Source organism: Crinia signifera, chromosome 19 (assembly GCF_055691185.1).
Source record: "Crinia signifera chromosome 19, ASM5569118v1, whole genome shotgun sequence".
Taxonomy (NCBI): Eukaryota; Metazoa; Chordata; class Amphibia; order Anura; family Myobatrachidae; genus Crinia; species Crinia signifera.
In genome coordinates, this window is record NC_139226.1 from 102,233,825 (window position 1) to 102,248,277 (window position 14,453).

Consider the following 14,453-nt stretch of genomic DNA (forward strand, 5'->3'; position numbering starts at 1 on the left):
CGTACGTTCTGACGCGGTAAGACCGTGCTTGTGCGGGAAGACCGTGCAAGAATCTGTACGTTTCCACCGCACACGCACGGTTTGTATGTCGTCCGTACACACGCCCTGTTATTAAAGAGTGAGTCCGTCCGAATGCGGAGGACACGTGGGCGTTTCTACGGACGATGGCCGCACGCTGCCGCACAGCGTGGCGTGCGGACCGCACCGTCAGAATTCGGGAATATCCGCACCGATCAGAATAAGGGCCATTGTGAGAGAAATCACTTTTTATGGAACTCTGTCCTGTCTAGCCCAATCCACTTTACAGCTACAACAAGTTCCACATTTCCAGTGTCTTGAAGGGTTAGTTAATATTAACCACACGTGTAAATATGTAATTACTGAGAGCAGCCAATCAGCAGTCACGGATTTATGTTCCTGCCCCTTGGCCTCACTCCCATTGTGAGCTTTTATCTGTCGGTGTTCTGGCTCTAGTGCCTATTTTCATCACTGAGTAATGTAATAATTAACGTTCCTTGGGGTGATTCAACACCGTTCGGTGAGCAGCGGTTATTTTCTGCTTAACGAATGATTCGGAAATAAAAGTCAGTAGAAACTGACTTTTATTTCTTCCTCAAATCGCCAAAGATGGGGCGGGCGCTGACATCCATTGATGTCAGCTTCCCGTCCCCAGCAGGCATCGGCCACCTGCATTCCCATGGGGACGCCCATAAAGCACAGGGCGTTCCCATTAGGTATCCCCGTTTATGCCACAGTCCGCCCACTGGCCCTCCCTCACCGCAATGAACGGCCTGGCGAGTGTATAACACTCCGAAGCTGCTCGTGCCAGGGTCTGCACAAGTGCAAATACGCGCTTGCGCATGCACAGAACCCCCGAACATTGGAAGAGGTCCAAATTCGCCACATTCTGAGTTTTATTGAATTATGCCCCTTGTTTCATCAACTGTCCCAGAAGAGCAATATAATTTCCACGATCGTTTCCAAAAATAAACAACACACACTGAGACTTTTTGTACTGCAGTTCTAAACGGGTGGAAGGGAAAGACTTGTGTCAACATTTTTTGCAGCTAAGTTCTGTTGAAAAAGTCTCTGTGTTGTTACTGTCCTGTTTGCTTCTCTCCATTACATGCATCTTATCCGCACTGCAACCTCTTTCCAAAACTTCTTAGTAAATATCTGCTATATGTGTGCTGTGTATGTTGAGTTGCGCACATAATAACAATTGCATTGGACTCATTTCTCTTGTCTTTCCTCTTCTCGCTCTCACTTTCGCTCTCTTCCTCTGTCCTTGCAGTGATTTCTGCCCCCGGCCTGCTCAGTTGTTCCAGTTCTTCCCTGAGAAAGAGAGAGAATGAGAGAGAGCAAGAGAGAGTGAGACAGAGCGAGAGAGCAAGAGAGAGAGAGAGACAGAGAGAGCAAGAAAGAGAGAGAGAGAGAGAGAGAGGAGGTGCCTGTGTCACAATAAAAGTCCCTTCTGCCAGTGTAACCCTGCCTCAAGCCTGTCATTCCCAGTGACTCAGGAAGGAGACAGAGGTAAAGCCAGACTGCGGGGAATGAGGAAAATACAAGATGATAGTGCGATGCGACACTGGCAGTGTAATACTTGTATATCTGGTGTCGTACAGCTACGTTATAACGTATACTATGAGAATGATGCAGCGTGTGTCAGTGTTAGCGAGGTTGAGAACGACATTGGAATTATAAATTTTTTTATCTTTCGACAAAGAACACACTCAATGCGGCGTCACTGTCACTTATTTCATTAAAGTCAGTGAGACATGATATAAAACGCCAGAGAGACGTTATGTAAAACAGTAGAAGCAAGTACAAAACGCTGATACTAACGGTAATGGGAGTAGAACTTGTAAAGTATTGTCTGGACTTAAAAAAAATTATATATTTCATCCATATTTTTGGATGGGGATGCCCAGTGTTTCCTGGCCGTGCCCAGAAAAACAGTGGGTGTGTCCAGAAAAACACTGGGTATCCCCATAGGAACGCAGGCAGGTCGAAGCCAGCATGGGTCAGGTTCCTAACATCACATGACGTCAGCGCCCGCCCCGTTCTCGCACATTTAAAAGTCAAATAAAAGTCAGGCCACACTGACTTTTATTTGCGAACGCTTTAAAAATTATGCGATGATCGGCGACCATCAAATGATCTTGTGGCCGTATGCTCGCATGTGAATGGATCTATTCGCATGCCTCCGCGTATATTTGCAGGGCGGGCATTCATTCGGCCGGCGGCTGGCGTTAACCTGCTCTAAGCAGTGAACAATCGCTGTTTAGGGAGTGAACCTGAATCAGGCCCAAAGTATCAGCACAGAGGATAATCTGCATATAAAGTATCAGCACAGAGGATAATCTGTGTATAAAGTATCAGCACAGAGGATAATCTGCATATAGAGTATCAGCACAGAGGATAATCTGCGTATAAAGTATCAGCACAGATGATAATATTTGTATAAAGTATCAGCACAGAGGATAATCTGCGTATAAAGTATCAGCGCAGAGGATAATCTACGTATAAAGTATCAGCACAGATGATAATCTGCATATAAATTATCAACACAGAGGATAATCTGCATAAAAAGTATCAGCACAGATGATAATCTTTGCATAAAGTATCAGCACAGAGGATAATCTGCGTATAAAGTATCAGCGCAGAGGATAATCTGCGTATAAAGTATCAGCAAAGATGATAATATTTGTATAAAGTATCAGCGCAAAGGATAATCTGCATATAAGGTATCAGCGCAGAGGATAATCTGCATATAAAGTATCAGCACAGATGACAATCTGCATATAAAGTATCAGCACAGATGACAATCTGTATATAAAGTATCAGCACAGATGACAATCTGCATATAAAGTATCAGCACAGAGGATAATATGCATATAAAGTATCAGCACAGATGACAATCTGGATTTAAAGTATCAGCACAGAGGATAATCTGCATATAAAGTATCAAGACAGAGGATAATCTTCATATAAAGTATAAGGACAGTGTGTGTGTGGGGTGCAGTTGGGAGTCCTCCCTGTCATCCAGTGAATAGACGCTACAGAGAGGCGGGGGGCTGGCCAGCAATTTACAGAGCCAGTGGTCACATGCGCAGTAAAACATTTTGGGAGAGGGGACAAAAATCCGAGAGGAACCGAGGGATTTGCAAGGGAGCGGGAGGAGGATTGAAAAAAATGGGAGACTCCCGCTAAATGAGGGAGGGTAGGCAAGTATGCATTATACACAGCCCCCATATTACATTATACACAGCCCCCCATATTACAGTATACACAGCCCCCCCATATTACATTATACACAGCCCCCCATATTACATTATACACAGCCCCCCATATTACATTACACAGTCCCCCCATATTACATTATACACAGTACCCCCATGTTACATTATACACGTTACAGTATTCACGAAAACCACCCAAAAAAGTGGGTCCTCCTCTACCCTTTTCCTCAGCACGGCACATGCGGGTGGGGGGGGGGGGGCAGGGGGGAAGTATCAATTGGCCCACTCCATATACTAGAAACTACACAAACCTCAACAGTGCGCGCTAAAAATTTAGGGCATTTTTTTTTTGGGGGGGGGGGGGGGGGGGGAGTGGTGTGTTCACCCCCCGTTATGCCCAGTACACATTCCAGCACACACCGTTATGCCCAGTACATATTCCAGCACACACTGTTATGCCCAGTACACACCGTTATGCCCAGTACACACCGTTATGCCCAGTACACATTATAGTACACACTGTAATGCCCAGTATATATTATAGCACACACCGATATGCCCAGTATATATTATATATTAAGCACCTACATGCTTGTTGCTAGGGGTTATATGCTCCTTGCAGGAGTTACATGCTGGGGGGGCATATTATGCTGGTTTCCACAGGGGAGGGGGCGTTTTATGCTGGTTGCCATGAGGCGGGGGGGGGGCATTTTATGGTCGTTGCCACAGTTGGGGGCATTTTTGTTGCCACGGAAGGGGGGGTTGTTGCCAAAGGCTGGAAAAGCCGACATGCTGCTCTGCAGAGTAGGTGAGCGGGCTATGAGCGCGGCGGGGGACTGGATGTGGCTAGAATAGCTGACTCGCTGCTCTGAGTTGTTTTATCCACATCCAGTCCCCTGCCACCCTGACAGTCCGCTCACCTACTCTGCTGAGAGTGGCTGTTACAGCCGCATCCCATCCTGTCCCCCCCTTCCCCCCCGCTCTCAGCAGCGGAGTGGACTTACATGGGGGGGGGCGGCATTTAAGGCAATATCAGCCAATACACACTGCGGGCAATGCTGAGCACACATGGCTCTCACCTCTCCTGGGGGCGCCCTGCTGCCGCTGATGAAGCGATGTTGCACTGCCTCCTGCCTTCCGTACAGGGTGACCGGTGGGGGTGCACGGGGGTCTGGACACACTCCAGCACGGAGTCCCAGACCTCGCCATTGTTTCCGGCGCTGGCTGGTAGCTACTGGCGCTGCCTGGTAACCGCGGACGCTACGGAACGCGGGAGGCGGGAGATGTAGAAAACATGCTGCTACCCTAGGGTGCGCAGCGGCAGCAACGTGTAAAACCTACAGTGATTGCCTGCCGGGCGGCCACTGTTCACTGATTGGTTCCCGGCGGCCGCTGCAGTGATTGGCTCGCAGCGGCTCACAGGTTCAGCACCACGCGTCCTCAGGGACCCCTTTAGTTTTAAAAACTGAGTCCCTGGGGACCGTTTTAGGGTAAAATACGCGCTATAGCGCGTTTTTGCGAACCCTGCATTATACACAGTCCCCCCACAGCCCCCCATATTACATTATACACAGCCCCCCCATATTACATTACACAGTCTCCACATATTACATTATACACAGTACCCCCATGTTACATTATACACAGTCCCCCCACAGTCCCCCATATTACACTATACACAGCCCCCCATATTACATTACACAGTCCCCCCATATTACACTACACAGTCCCCCCATATTACATTATACACAGTACCCCCATGTTACATTATACACATTATACACAGTCCCCCCACAGTCCCCCATATTACATTATACACAGCCCCATATTACATTATACACAGCCCCCCTCATATTACATTACACAGTCCCCCCCCCCACACACACACACTACACAGAGTACCCACAGTAATTACAGCCCCCCTCCCCCAGACTAGTACACATAGCCTCACAGTGCCACATTACACACATCCCCTCACTCCCCCAGTACACAGGACAGCACTCACCTGGCTGTGTTGTCCCTTCCTGGGAGGTGCAGCAGGGAACTGGCACTGTGGTAGATGAAGCACATGGCAGCCGGTGACAGGAGCAGGAAGAGCCGAAGAGCATTGCACGGAGCTCACTTACTCTGTGAGTAAGTGAGCAGCAGGGAAGCCCTGACTGACGGCTCTCCTGATCCTTCTGCTACACAGACTTCCCACAGCACGTCGGCCGGCTGTCATGTAGCAGCGTGCAGGCAGCGCCCGGCGCCCCCCGGGAAGCCGTGCGCGCGCATGCGCAGTAAGGACTTTGCGGGAGTCCCCACAAAAACCAGGAGGTGGGGGCAGGTTTGCGGGGCAGCAGGAGGCTCCTGCAAAAAGCGGGAGTCTCCCGCTGAATGCGGGAGGGTAGGCAAGTATGGTTTATGTACTATGTAGTTTATAACATTAGGGTACATTTTGCATACCTCCCAACTGTCCCGATTACCGCGGGAAAGTCCCGATATTCGGGGACGTTCCCGCGTCCCGCCCGGGGCCGCCATTGTCCCGCGGTGGGGGGGACAGTTGGGAGCCCCCCAGCTTGCCGAGAATAGACGCTGTGCGCATGCTCGACGACGAGCGGCGAAAACGGGGGCGTGGCCGGATTTCGTGTCACCCCGTGAGGCCACGCCCCCTTTTCTCGAGGTCACGCCCCCTTTTCGGGAGCACGCGCGGCTTCGCCGCGCGAACGTCCCGACATCCCAACTTCAAAAGTTGGGAGGTATGGCTATATGGCGGTGCAGGCACAGACCTGAAGTTGGAGCAGGCGTACTGCAGAGCCAGCTGGTAGTTGCTGGCGCTCTCATCCTGCAGGCCGCTCACACAGGAGATCAGCCGCCTGATATCCGCCTCCTGCTCCTTCTCAAAAAGGGTCCAGTGCGCCGCCATGTCACGCTCACATATACACACACCCACACAGCAACCGTCTCCTCGCCATGGATTGGACGCTACATTGAGCCAATCAGTGCGTGGCTGCAATTAACTCCATCTCTGCCTGGTGGAAACGCTCCAACCCGCCCCGTCCAGTTACTAACACAGGAGATCACGTCACGTTAGCTCTAACAGGAAATGCTAGAGCTGAGCGGCCACAGCACAGCGACTGGCGCCCGAGGCTGCAGCGCCATCTGCTGGAATGGAAAGTGACTGCACTGATCACATGAGACTTTGGGCCAGACGCACTAAGCTTCAAAAAGTGATAAAATATAAAGTGATAAACAGCCAACCAATCAGCTCATGCCTGATATTTTTCACACACAGTTCTGTAGGAGCTGATTGGTTGGCTGTTTATCACTCTCCATTTTATCACTTTTGAAGCTTAGTGCATAACACTGCGTGGATGCAGAACAATCACACACGGAACTTGTTCTGACAGTAGTATATGGTGTATTGGAGTGCAGTGCAGCACAACACACACACCGCAATGAAAAAAAAATTGAAAAGCTGTCTGACACCCTGTACTGTGTAGCCTGTGTACTGTACCCCACTACACTAACTGACAGCCTTCCTAACACACGACCAATACAATATAACCCAGCACAAACCCCTCTGCACTGCACAAACTCCTCTGCACTGCATAACACCCCTCTGCACAGCACAAACCCCTCTGCACTGCACAACACCCCACTGCACTGCACCCCACTGCACTGTACTGCACAACACCCCTCTGCACAACACGCCCAGACCCCTGCACTGCAGAGCTGTGCGCAGCTTGTGAAAGCGTGGGTAAAATGGCGCCAGATTCTCGGGATGCCAAGCCTTTAAAGACTTTAAAGTCTCACAAGAATCCAATGCAAGATTACTGTATTCGGTCACGCTCGGGTTTCCGAACAAAGCCAGAAGCTCGCGAGCGCGGCTCTCTAACGTCGAGAGGCCTGTGTTCAGAATGGTTCAGATTCTGTGGATCCGAACTGCTCGAACACAGGTTCTATGGCTAATTAAAGCCAGGTGAAATATGGGCTTGAATAAAGCCAGCCACAGAACCTGTGTAATTCATAACTGTACAGGTTTATGAGTAGTATGGTAACATTCCTCTCAACTGTGCCAATTTTCACAGGACAGTCACGATTTTTGGTGACTGTCCCGCAGCTGGCATCGTCTCCCCCCAACCCCCCTCCCCCCCCCCCGTTAAAGACCCCTATGCACTAGTCCAATTTGGGCTGATTTGTCCGACTCCAAGAAATCGTCTCAAGTCAGGTGCGTTTGACATCCGATGCATAGTTGGATGGGATCCAAAGGTCGGACTTGCAAGCCGATCCGACTTCCTGCCGGGACCCTTCTCCTGGTGGTGAAATGGGTCTCATGCGATACATCGCATGTGAAAGGAGTTGGGCAGCTCAAGGGGTCGGATTGCCATACACTGCTGCGATACATCGCATTAATGTATGGCCAGCTTAACAGACACAGTGCACCTACACATAGGGGGAAATTTACTAAAGGAAATTTGTAAAAAATAGGTGTATTTGTATCCAGAAATACATTTATTTTTGACATTTACTATCCCGAAAATATGGCAATTCGTATTCGTATTGATAGCACATCAATACGAAAATGAATTGCCGTGTTTTCGGGATAGTAAATGTCAAAAATAAGTATATTTCTGGATACAAATACATCTATTTTTTTTACAAATTTCCTTTAGTAAATTTCCCCCATAGAGTCTATTCAGGGAGACAGAGGGAAATGGGGTGTTGCCAGCAGCTTACAAAGCAAAAAATGGGAGTGTGGCCTCAAGGGAAGTGGCACAATTGTAGGCCACAACTGTGAATGCGAGCATGCACATCCTATTGTCCCTCCTACATGCACTTGAAAGTTGGGAGGCATGCATTTTGTGATTTGTATTTTGATTTTCAAATAAAGACTATGGGGGAAATTTAATGGGATGAGAGATCCAGAAAGTGAGAGATTTGGTAAGAAATATACAGATTTTTTTTAGCAGCAATTATTTATATTTCAAAATCAAACTGGTTTTGCAGTGTAAATGATTGCCGCTTTAAAAAAAACTGGTGATTTCTTACCAAATCTCTCATTTACTGAATGTCTCATCCTATTAAATTTCACTCCAGATCTTCTTTCATAATGAATAGAACACAATCACAATGCTGATCCATAAATTACACTTTGTTTTTATAACCGCCATTGTATCACTTTTATTGATGGGGGCCCCCCACAAATTTGTTGTCCAGGACCCCCGCAGACCTTAACCTAGGAACGCTAACCATTACTCCATCCAATATAAAATCACTGATGTTGGTTGATAATGCTTCTGCCATACAGCAGTGAGTGACACTTTTCTCATCAACACCTAGAGTCGTTATGTTATATAATAATAAAAGGCTCCTCACCTCTATGGGGGGATTTGAAGTGTGTTGCATTTCAGTGACCACTAGATGGAGCAATTTAAGTGTTGCTCCGTTGGTAGCTCACTGTTATGTTCCATCATTTTGACAGGCTGGGAATTAGTTCTTTCAAATTATGGCTAAATTGTTCCCCAAACACAGCTTATATTGTCCGGTCAGGGCAAACTTAACCCCCTATTGCTTGTTATAATAGATAATGTACACGGGGCCACGCATTGGATCAGATGGCATGGCAAACACGTGATTTCGGACAATTTCACCCAATTTCTCAAACCGATCTGTCAAAAATGGGTGAAATCGACCCAAATCGCAAGTGTGTGGTGGCCATAAGAAGCATATTTATCCCAATCTGCATCTCAGAGGCGGGGGAGGTGATACATTTGCCCAAACTTGCATTGCCATAATTGAATATATTGCAGGGATGTGCCCATTATCACCTCCAGGGACAGAGCGTGCCAGAAACCTCTGTCCCTGCTAGTGGATACAGTTACTAGGTCGACAAGTATTAGGTCAACACCACTAGGTCGACATGCATGAAGGTCGACATGGGTTAGGTCAACACAAGCATTAGGTGAACATGGGGAAGGTCGACATGGGGTTTTTCACTTAATTTTGAGCCGACATGTGCCGACAGAAAATAAATGACAAATTCACGTCAACTTTTTTGACTGTCGACCTTCCAATTGTCGAACTAACGCTTGTGTCGACCTTCCGACCCTGTTGACCTTAATCTTGTTGACCCATTTCATGTGTCGACCTAAGCCATGTCGACCTTCAGTGGTCGACCTAATGCATGTCAACCTAATATGGGTCAACCCAATGACCATATACCATTTTCCTGGAAGCTGAGAGGCACAGGGGGAAAGTTACTAAGATGTAAGTTGTTTTTTCACATGGCATGTTGCTATGGGAAACCAATCAGATACTATCTATTATCTTAGAAGGTGCTAAATATATAAGAAGTCGATTAAGATTGGTTGCCCATAGAAACGTCCCATGTGTTATAGAACTCCCATCTTAGTAAATTTCTCCCACAGAGTCTAACAGACCACCTGGTTTTTGCCAAGGATCGCTGCAAGCTGGTGTGGACGTCACATCTGGTAGTCCACAGGTGGTGGTACTGTTGATCCCCCCATCCCCCTTTGTGAGTGACTTACAGCACTTCAACAATGTCTTTTCACCTGGAAGCGGTCATAATTATAGTCACTGGCTATAGCCTAGTGCAATAAACAGAGGCGTAGCGAGGGTGGCTCTGGCGGAGCACCAGCTCCGGGCGCCGGAAGATCAAATGGCACCAGAGCCGTGCCTGCATCGCCTCCCAGCCCTGCACCGCCAGCCCTACCTGCTCCCCCAGCCTCTCCCGCCTCCCCGACCACCACTGTGTCGGGTGACAAGCAGGGCGCCGCCAGCCCCGACTGCTCTCCCACCCGCTCACCATTTACCGCTGTGCCAGGGCCCGGCTGACATGCAGGGCGTCGCCAGCCCTGCACTTCCCTGCACCGCCAGTCAGTGAAGAAACCGCCGAGTTCCGTGGAGGACCTCACCCCGGCGTATGCAGCAGAAGGACAGCCCTGGACAAAGTGCGCAGCCTGGAGCGGTGCTCGGCATCCCGGGCAGCGCTGAAGATCACAGCAGCTGGAGATCGAAGGAGGCAGATGCACCACAACAGAGGGTAAGACTCCACAAGCCCTTCTGCTGCACCACTTTGCCCTTGTTACCCCTTCTGCTGCAATACTCTGCAAATTCAGGACACATTATACGGGCTGGGCTCCCCTCTTTATCCTCCCTGCCCCGCTGTTAGTTTAATAAAAGAACTCGGAGTCGGCAAACATAGGGGGTGGGCTCCCCTTCTTCTGCTGGCCCGATTGTATTTAGGTGATTATGAGTGTATACCTGTCTGCCCTGCTGCTGCCAAGAGGGAAATGGGGGTAACAACCACAACCATAATGGGGTTATTACAGCAGTGATACCCCCACAAGTCTGTAAAAGGAGAATCTACTATGGGGGTATTACACATATAACCCTCTGGGCAAGGAGCATGTGATTCCCAATGGCAACGAGCATAAATTTACCATGGCAACGAGCATGAAACCCCTGGCATCGATCATGTAACTCCTGGCATCAAGCATTTAGGTAAGCCACATTTGTGTGGCATAATATATAATAGGCATTACAGTGTGTGGCATAATGTGTAATAGGCATGATGGTGTGTGGTATAATATGTAATAAGCATTACTGTGTGTGGCATAAGGTGTAATTGGCATTAGAGTGTGTGGTATTATATGTAATGGGCATCACGGTGTGTGGTATTATATATAATGGACATTACAGTGTGTGGTATAATGTGTAATGGGCATTACGGTGTTTGGTATAACGTGTAATGGGCATTACGGCGTGTGGTGTAATGTTAGGCCACGCCCCCCTTTCACTGCGCAGGAGCCTCACCTACTACAAATTGGGGGAGGCGCAAAACATGCCCTTGTTCCGGGTGCCGTGGCACCTAGCTACACCGCTGGCAATAAAAAGACAATAAAGCTTCAACTGTACAAATCAGTGATTAGAACCATTTACAAAGATAAAAAATGTAACAAGTTTTGGGAATTCATCAGAATGCAAAGCTGTTTTATACAATGCTTTCTTATGAACATGAAGATTGTATATTATTAGTAAACATATGAGAAGCACTGAGGGCCAGCATCTTCTATTAGGCAAGCTTCATGCCATATTCCCTGCAGGGATCACACACTGAGCACCGGTGCCGGATGACTGCCCAACAGACGGGATCCCGATCAACAGGGGCTATTCACCCTCGTAGGGGTCAACGACCCCCATAGAGGGAGAATAGAACCTCTGGCGAGCGTAGCGATCCCCCGAGCTCTCAAGGGGCTTATTTGCACTCGCCCCATGTAGGAGTACCGGTCAGGGCCGCCAATAGAAATTTTGGGGCCCGGGACTGACTTACAGTCCAGGCCCCCAGCGGCACAGCACCATACTTCCGGACGGCCGTCGCCGCCCCGACACTACTCTGTCAGATATTATGAGTGGGTGCATGGCATTTGGTTTCCTTCTGAAGTCCACCACCATCTCCACCGTTTTGAGGGGGTTGAGGTCAAGGTTGTTTCCGCTACACCATTTAGTTAGCCGATCCACCTCCGGTCTGTATGCCGACTCGTTTCCATCCATGATTAGGCCGATAACCATTGTGTCATCTGCAAATTTTATAATTTTTACTGACTGTTCTGCTGAGGTGCAGTCGTTTGTGTAGAGGGAGAAGAGCATGGGGGAGAGGACACATCCTGGAGGGGCACACAGGGCCGGCGCCACCACTAGGCAGCTCTAGGCATTTGCCTAGGGCGCCGGCACCTGGAGGGCGGCAGTTCGCCCCTCACCCCCAGCGAACTGTGTAAAAAAATTGCTGCCCCGGCGTCCCTGCAGTGCTGGGGCGGTCAGGGGTGTCCGTGCCGTAGGGGTACCTGCGGCGCCGTCATGTGTATAAAGCTGGCTGCGGCCGGCGGGGTCCCTGTAGTGAATAGCAAATAACTAGCGCTATGCGCGCGGCGGCGTGGGAAGCGCTAGTTATTTGCTATTCACTACAGGGACCCCGCCGGCCGCAGCCAGTTTTATACACATGACAACGCCGCAGGTACCCCTACGGCACGGACACCCCTGACCGCTCCCCAGCACTGCAGGGACGCCGGGGCAGCAATTTTTTTACACAGGTACCACCCACCCCCCCCCCCTCCCCTCCATCCCCCCGGCACCGGGGCGCCCCACCCCGACTCGCCTGGGGGCACCAGTGTTAATTGTACATGTGTTTGACATAAATGCGCCTGCTTTCACCGCCTGTTTCCTTTCAGTCAGGAAGTCAGTGATCCAGGAGCATGTAGGTTCTGGGACTCCTAGTGAAGGGAGTTTTGGCTCCAGGAAGTGAGGGATGATAGTGTTGAATGCCGAGCTGAGAGAGCATCACAGCAGTGACCTTCAGATAATGCAAAGAACATCACAGTGACTGCCATTTAATACAGAGTAAACTAAAGTACTGACATACAATACAGAAACTAGTTGTGACTGGCATATACAGTACTACAGAGAGGATCAGTGACTGCCACTGGGACACAATACAGTGAGAAGTTGTGACTGCATATTGTACAGAGAGCAGCAGTAGCATCATACAATACACAGGGCATCCGTTATCACCATATAATACAGAAAGTAGTGGTAGCATAAGTGACCGCCATATAGAACACATAGTGGGGTATTCAATGCTGCAGCGAGCGGCCGGCGAGGATTGCAGAAAACCAGCAATCCTCGCTGTTTAACCCCCGCGCCGGCCGCTCGCTCTATTCAAAGTTCTGGAGAAATCCTCGCCGTCACAGGACGGCGAGAATTCCCCAAAACAGCGAGACCCGCGGCTAATGCAGAAAACTCACAGTTTTTAGCCGCGAGTCTCGCTGCTTCTGGAGCCGCATACGCCAATTCCCCCTCGCTCAAAAAACGGAGCGAAGGGGAATTGGCGTATGCAGAGGGTGTGTTGAATGCTGTCAGGGTAAGTGGTGACAGCGAGCAGGAAGACCTGCTTGCTGTCACCACTCGCAAACAGCATTGAATACCTGCCATAATATTACTAAAGCCCCCCACATACAAATAATACACCATCCCCATACACAGACAATATTAACACATGCCGCATTCCATCCCAAGCAGAAAACAAATACAATCCTTCTTATATAAATAAATGCATTACACCCTTGATAATGGGATGGCGTTGAGGAATAGAGTCAGGCTGGAAGAGAGGTCAGGGAGAGTAATCCATGGGAAAAGGGAGGGGGTGAGTCTCGGCCCTCCACAGTGAAGCACATGCACTGGTACCTGGGGAGAGATCTGCCTCACTCATCGGATCACCATTGGCTCCACCACTGGCACTCCATCCTACATCACGCAGGGCATTTGCCTCATCTGCTTTACACTAGCTGGGCTCCTGACAAACAGTCAAAGCATATGAAACTGATTGGATCACAATTTATCATGTGAGGCACAGAATACTGTGGGGGGTAGTGTGGAAAGGGGGATAATAAGAAAGTTGTAACCTTATCATGACCATCAGGGTAGCCATCGTGGGGGGGGGGGGGGGGGGGGGGGGGGCTCCAGTCGTCCCGGGCCCAGACAGAAAGGGGGCCCAGGACTTAAGTTTAAAAAAAGTATAAAAAATGAAATAAATGTCAGGACCTGGTTGAATGGTACTTTACCTTTCTCCACTTTATCTCTCTCCAATGTTTAGTAAATAGACCCCTGTAACCTTCAAAACGTACAATAACAGTCAATAATACTTGCCTACCTTAAGAGTCTCCTCCCCGGGAGAAGCCCGTCATTTAGCCCTGCCTCCAATTCCTGTAAATGCCGTGATTCGCAGCTCTCCGGAGAGGGTGTGGTACTAAATGATGCGATTTGCATAATTTTAGCCCCGCCCCCTCCTCAAAGAGCAGCGAATGCCGTTAATTGACCGTCAGAGGTAGGGGGTGCCGTGGGCTGATGTGGGTGCCCCTCTAAATGCTGTAGGCTTGCCCACCCTTATGGGGGGCCGGGAGGGGGACCCGGTTTTTGGGACCCTCCCGGACTTTCCGGTAGGGTAAGTAAGTATGCAATCAATATTACACAATCCATACCACAAAGGCAACGGTGGGGCTACTGACAGCACAGGAGGACACACAGACAAAACTGAGACTTAAGGCCCCCATACACTACAACAGTGGTTTCCAACCCTGGTCCTCAAATACCCCCAACAGTGCACGTTTCCAGGTCTCCACACAGAATCACAAGTGACATAATTAGCTCCACCTG

General features: G+C 49.3%; 1 protein-coding gene across 1 annotated transcript in view; it reads right to left on the minus strand.

The window, feature by feature from the left end:
• Positions 1-5,358, minus strand: part of UPK2 (uroplakin 2) — a 49,633-nt gene extending 44,275 nt beyond the window's left edge. The window contains exon 1 of the mRNA XM_083163039.1: positions 5,248-5,358. Coding sequence (XP_083019165.1) covers positions 5,248-5,350 — 103 coding nt within the window. The 5' untranslated portion in view covers positions 5,351-5,358. The remainder of the gene's footprint in view (positions 1-5,247) is intronic.
• Between the last annotated feature and the right edge of the window lie 9,095 nt (positions 5,359-14,453).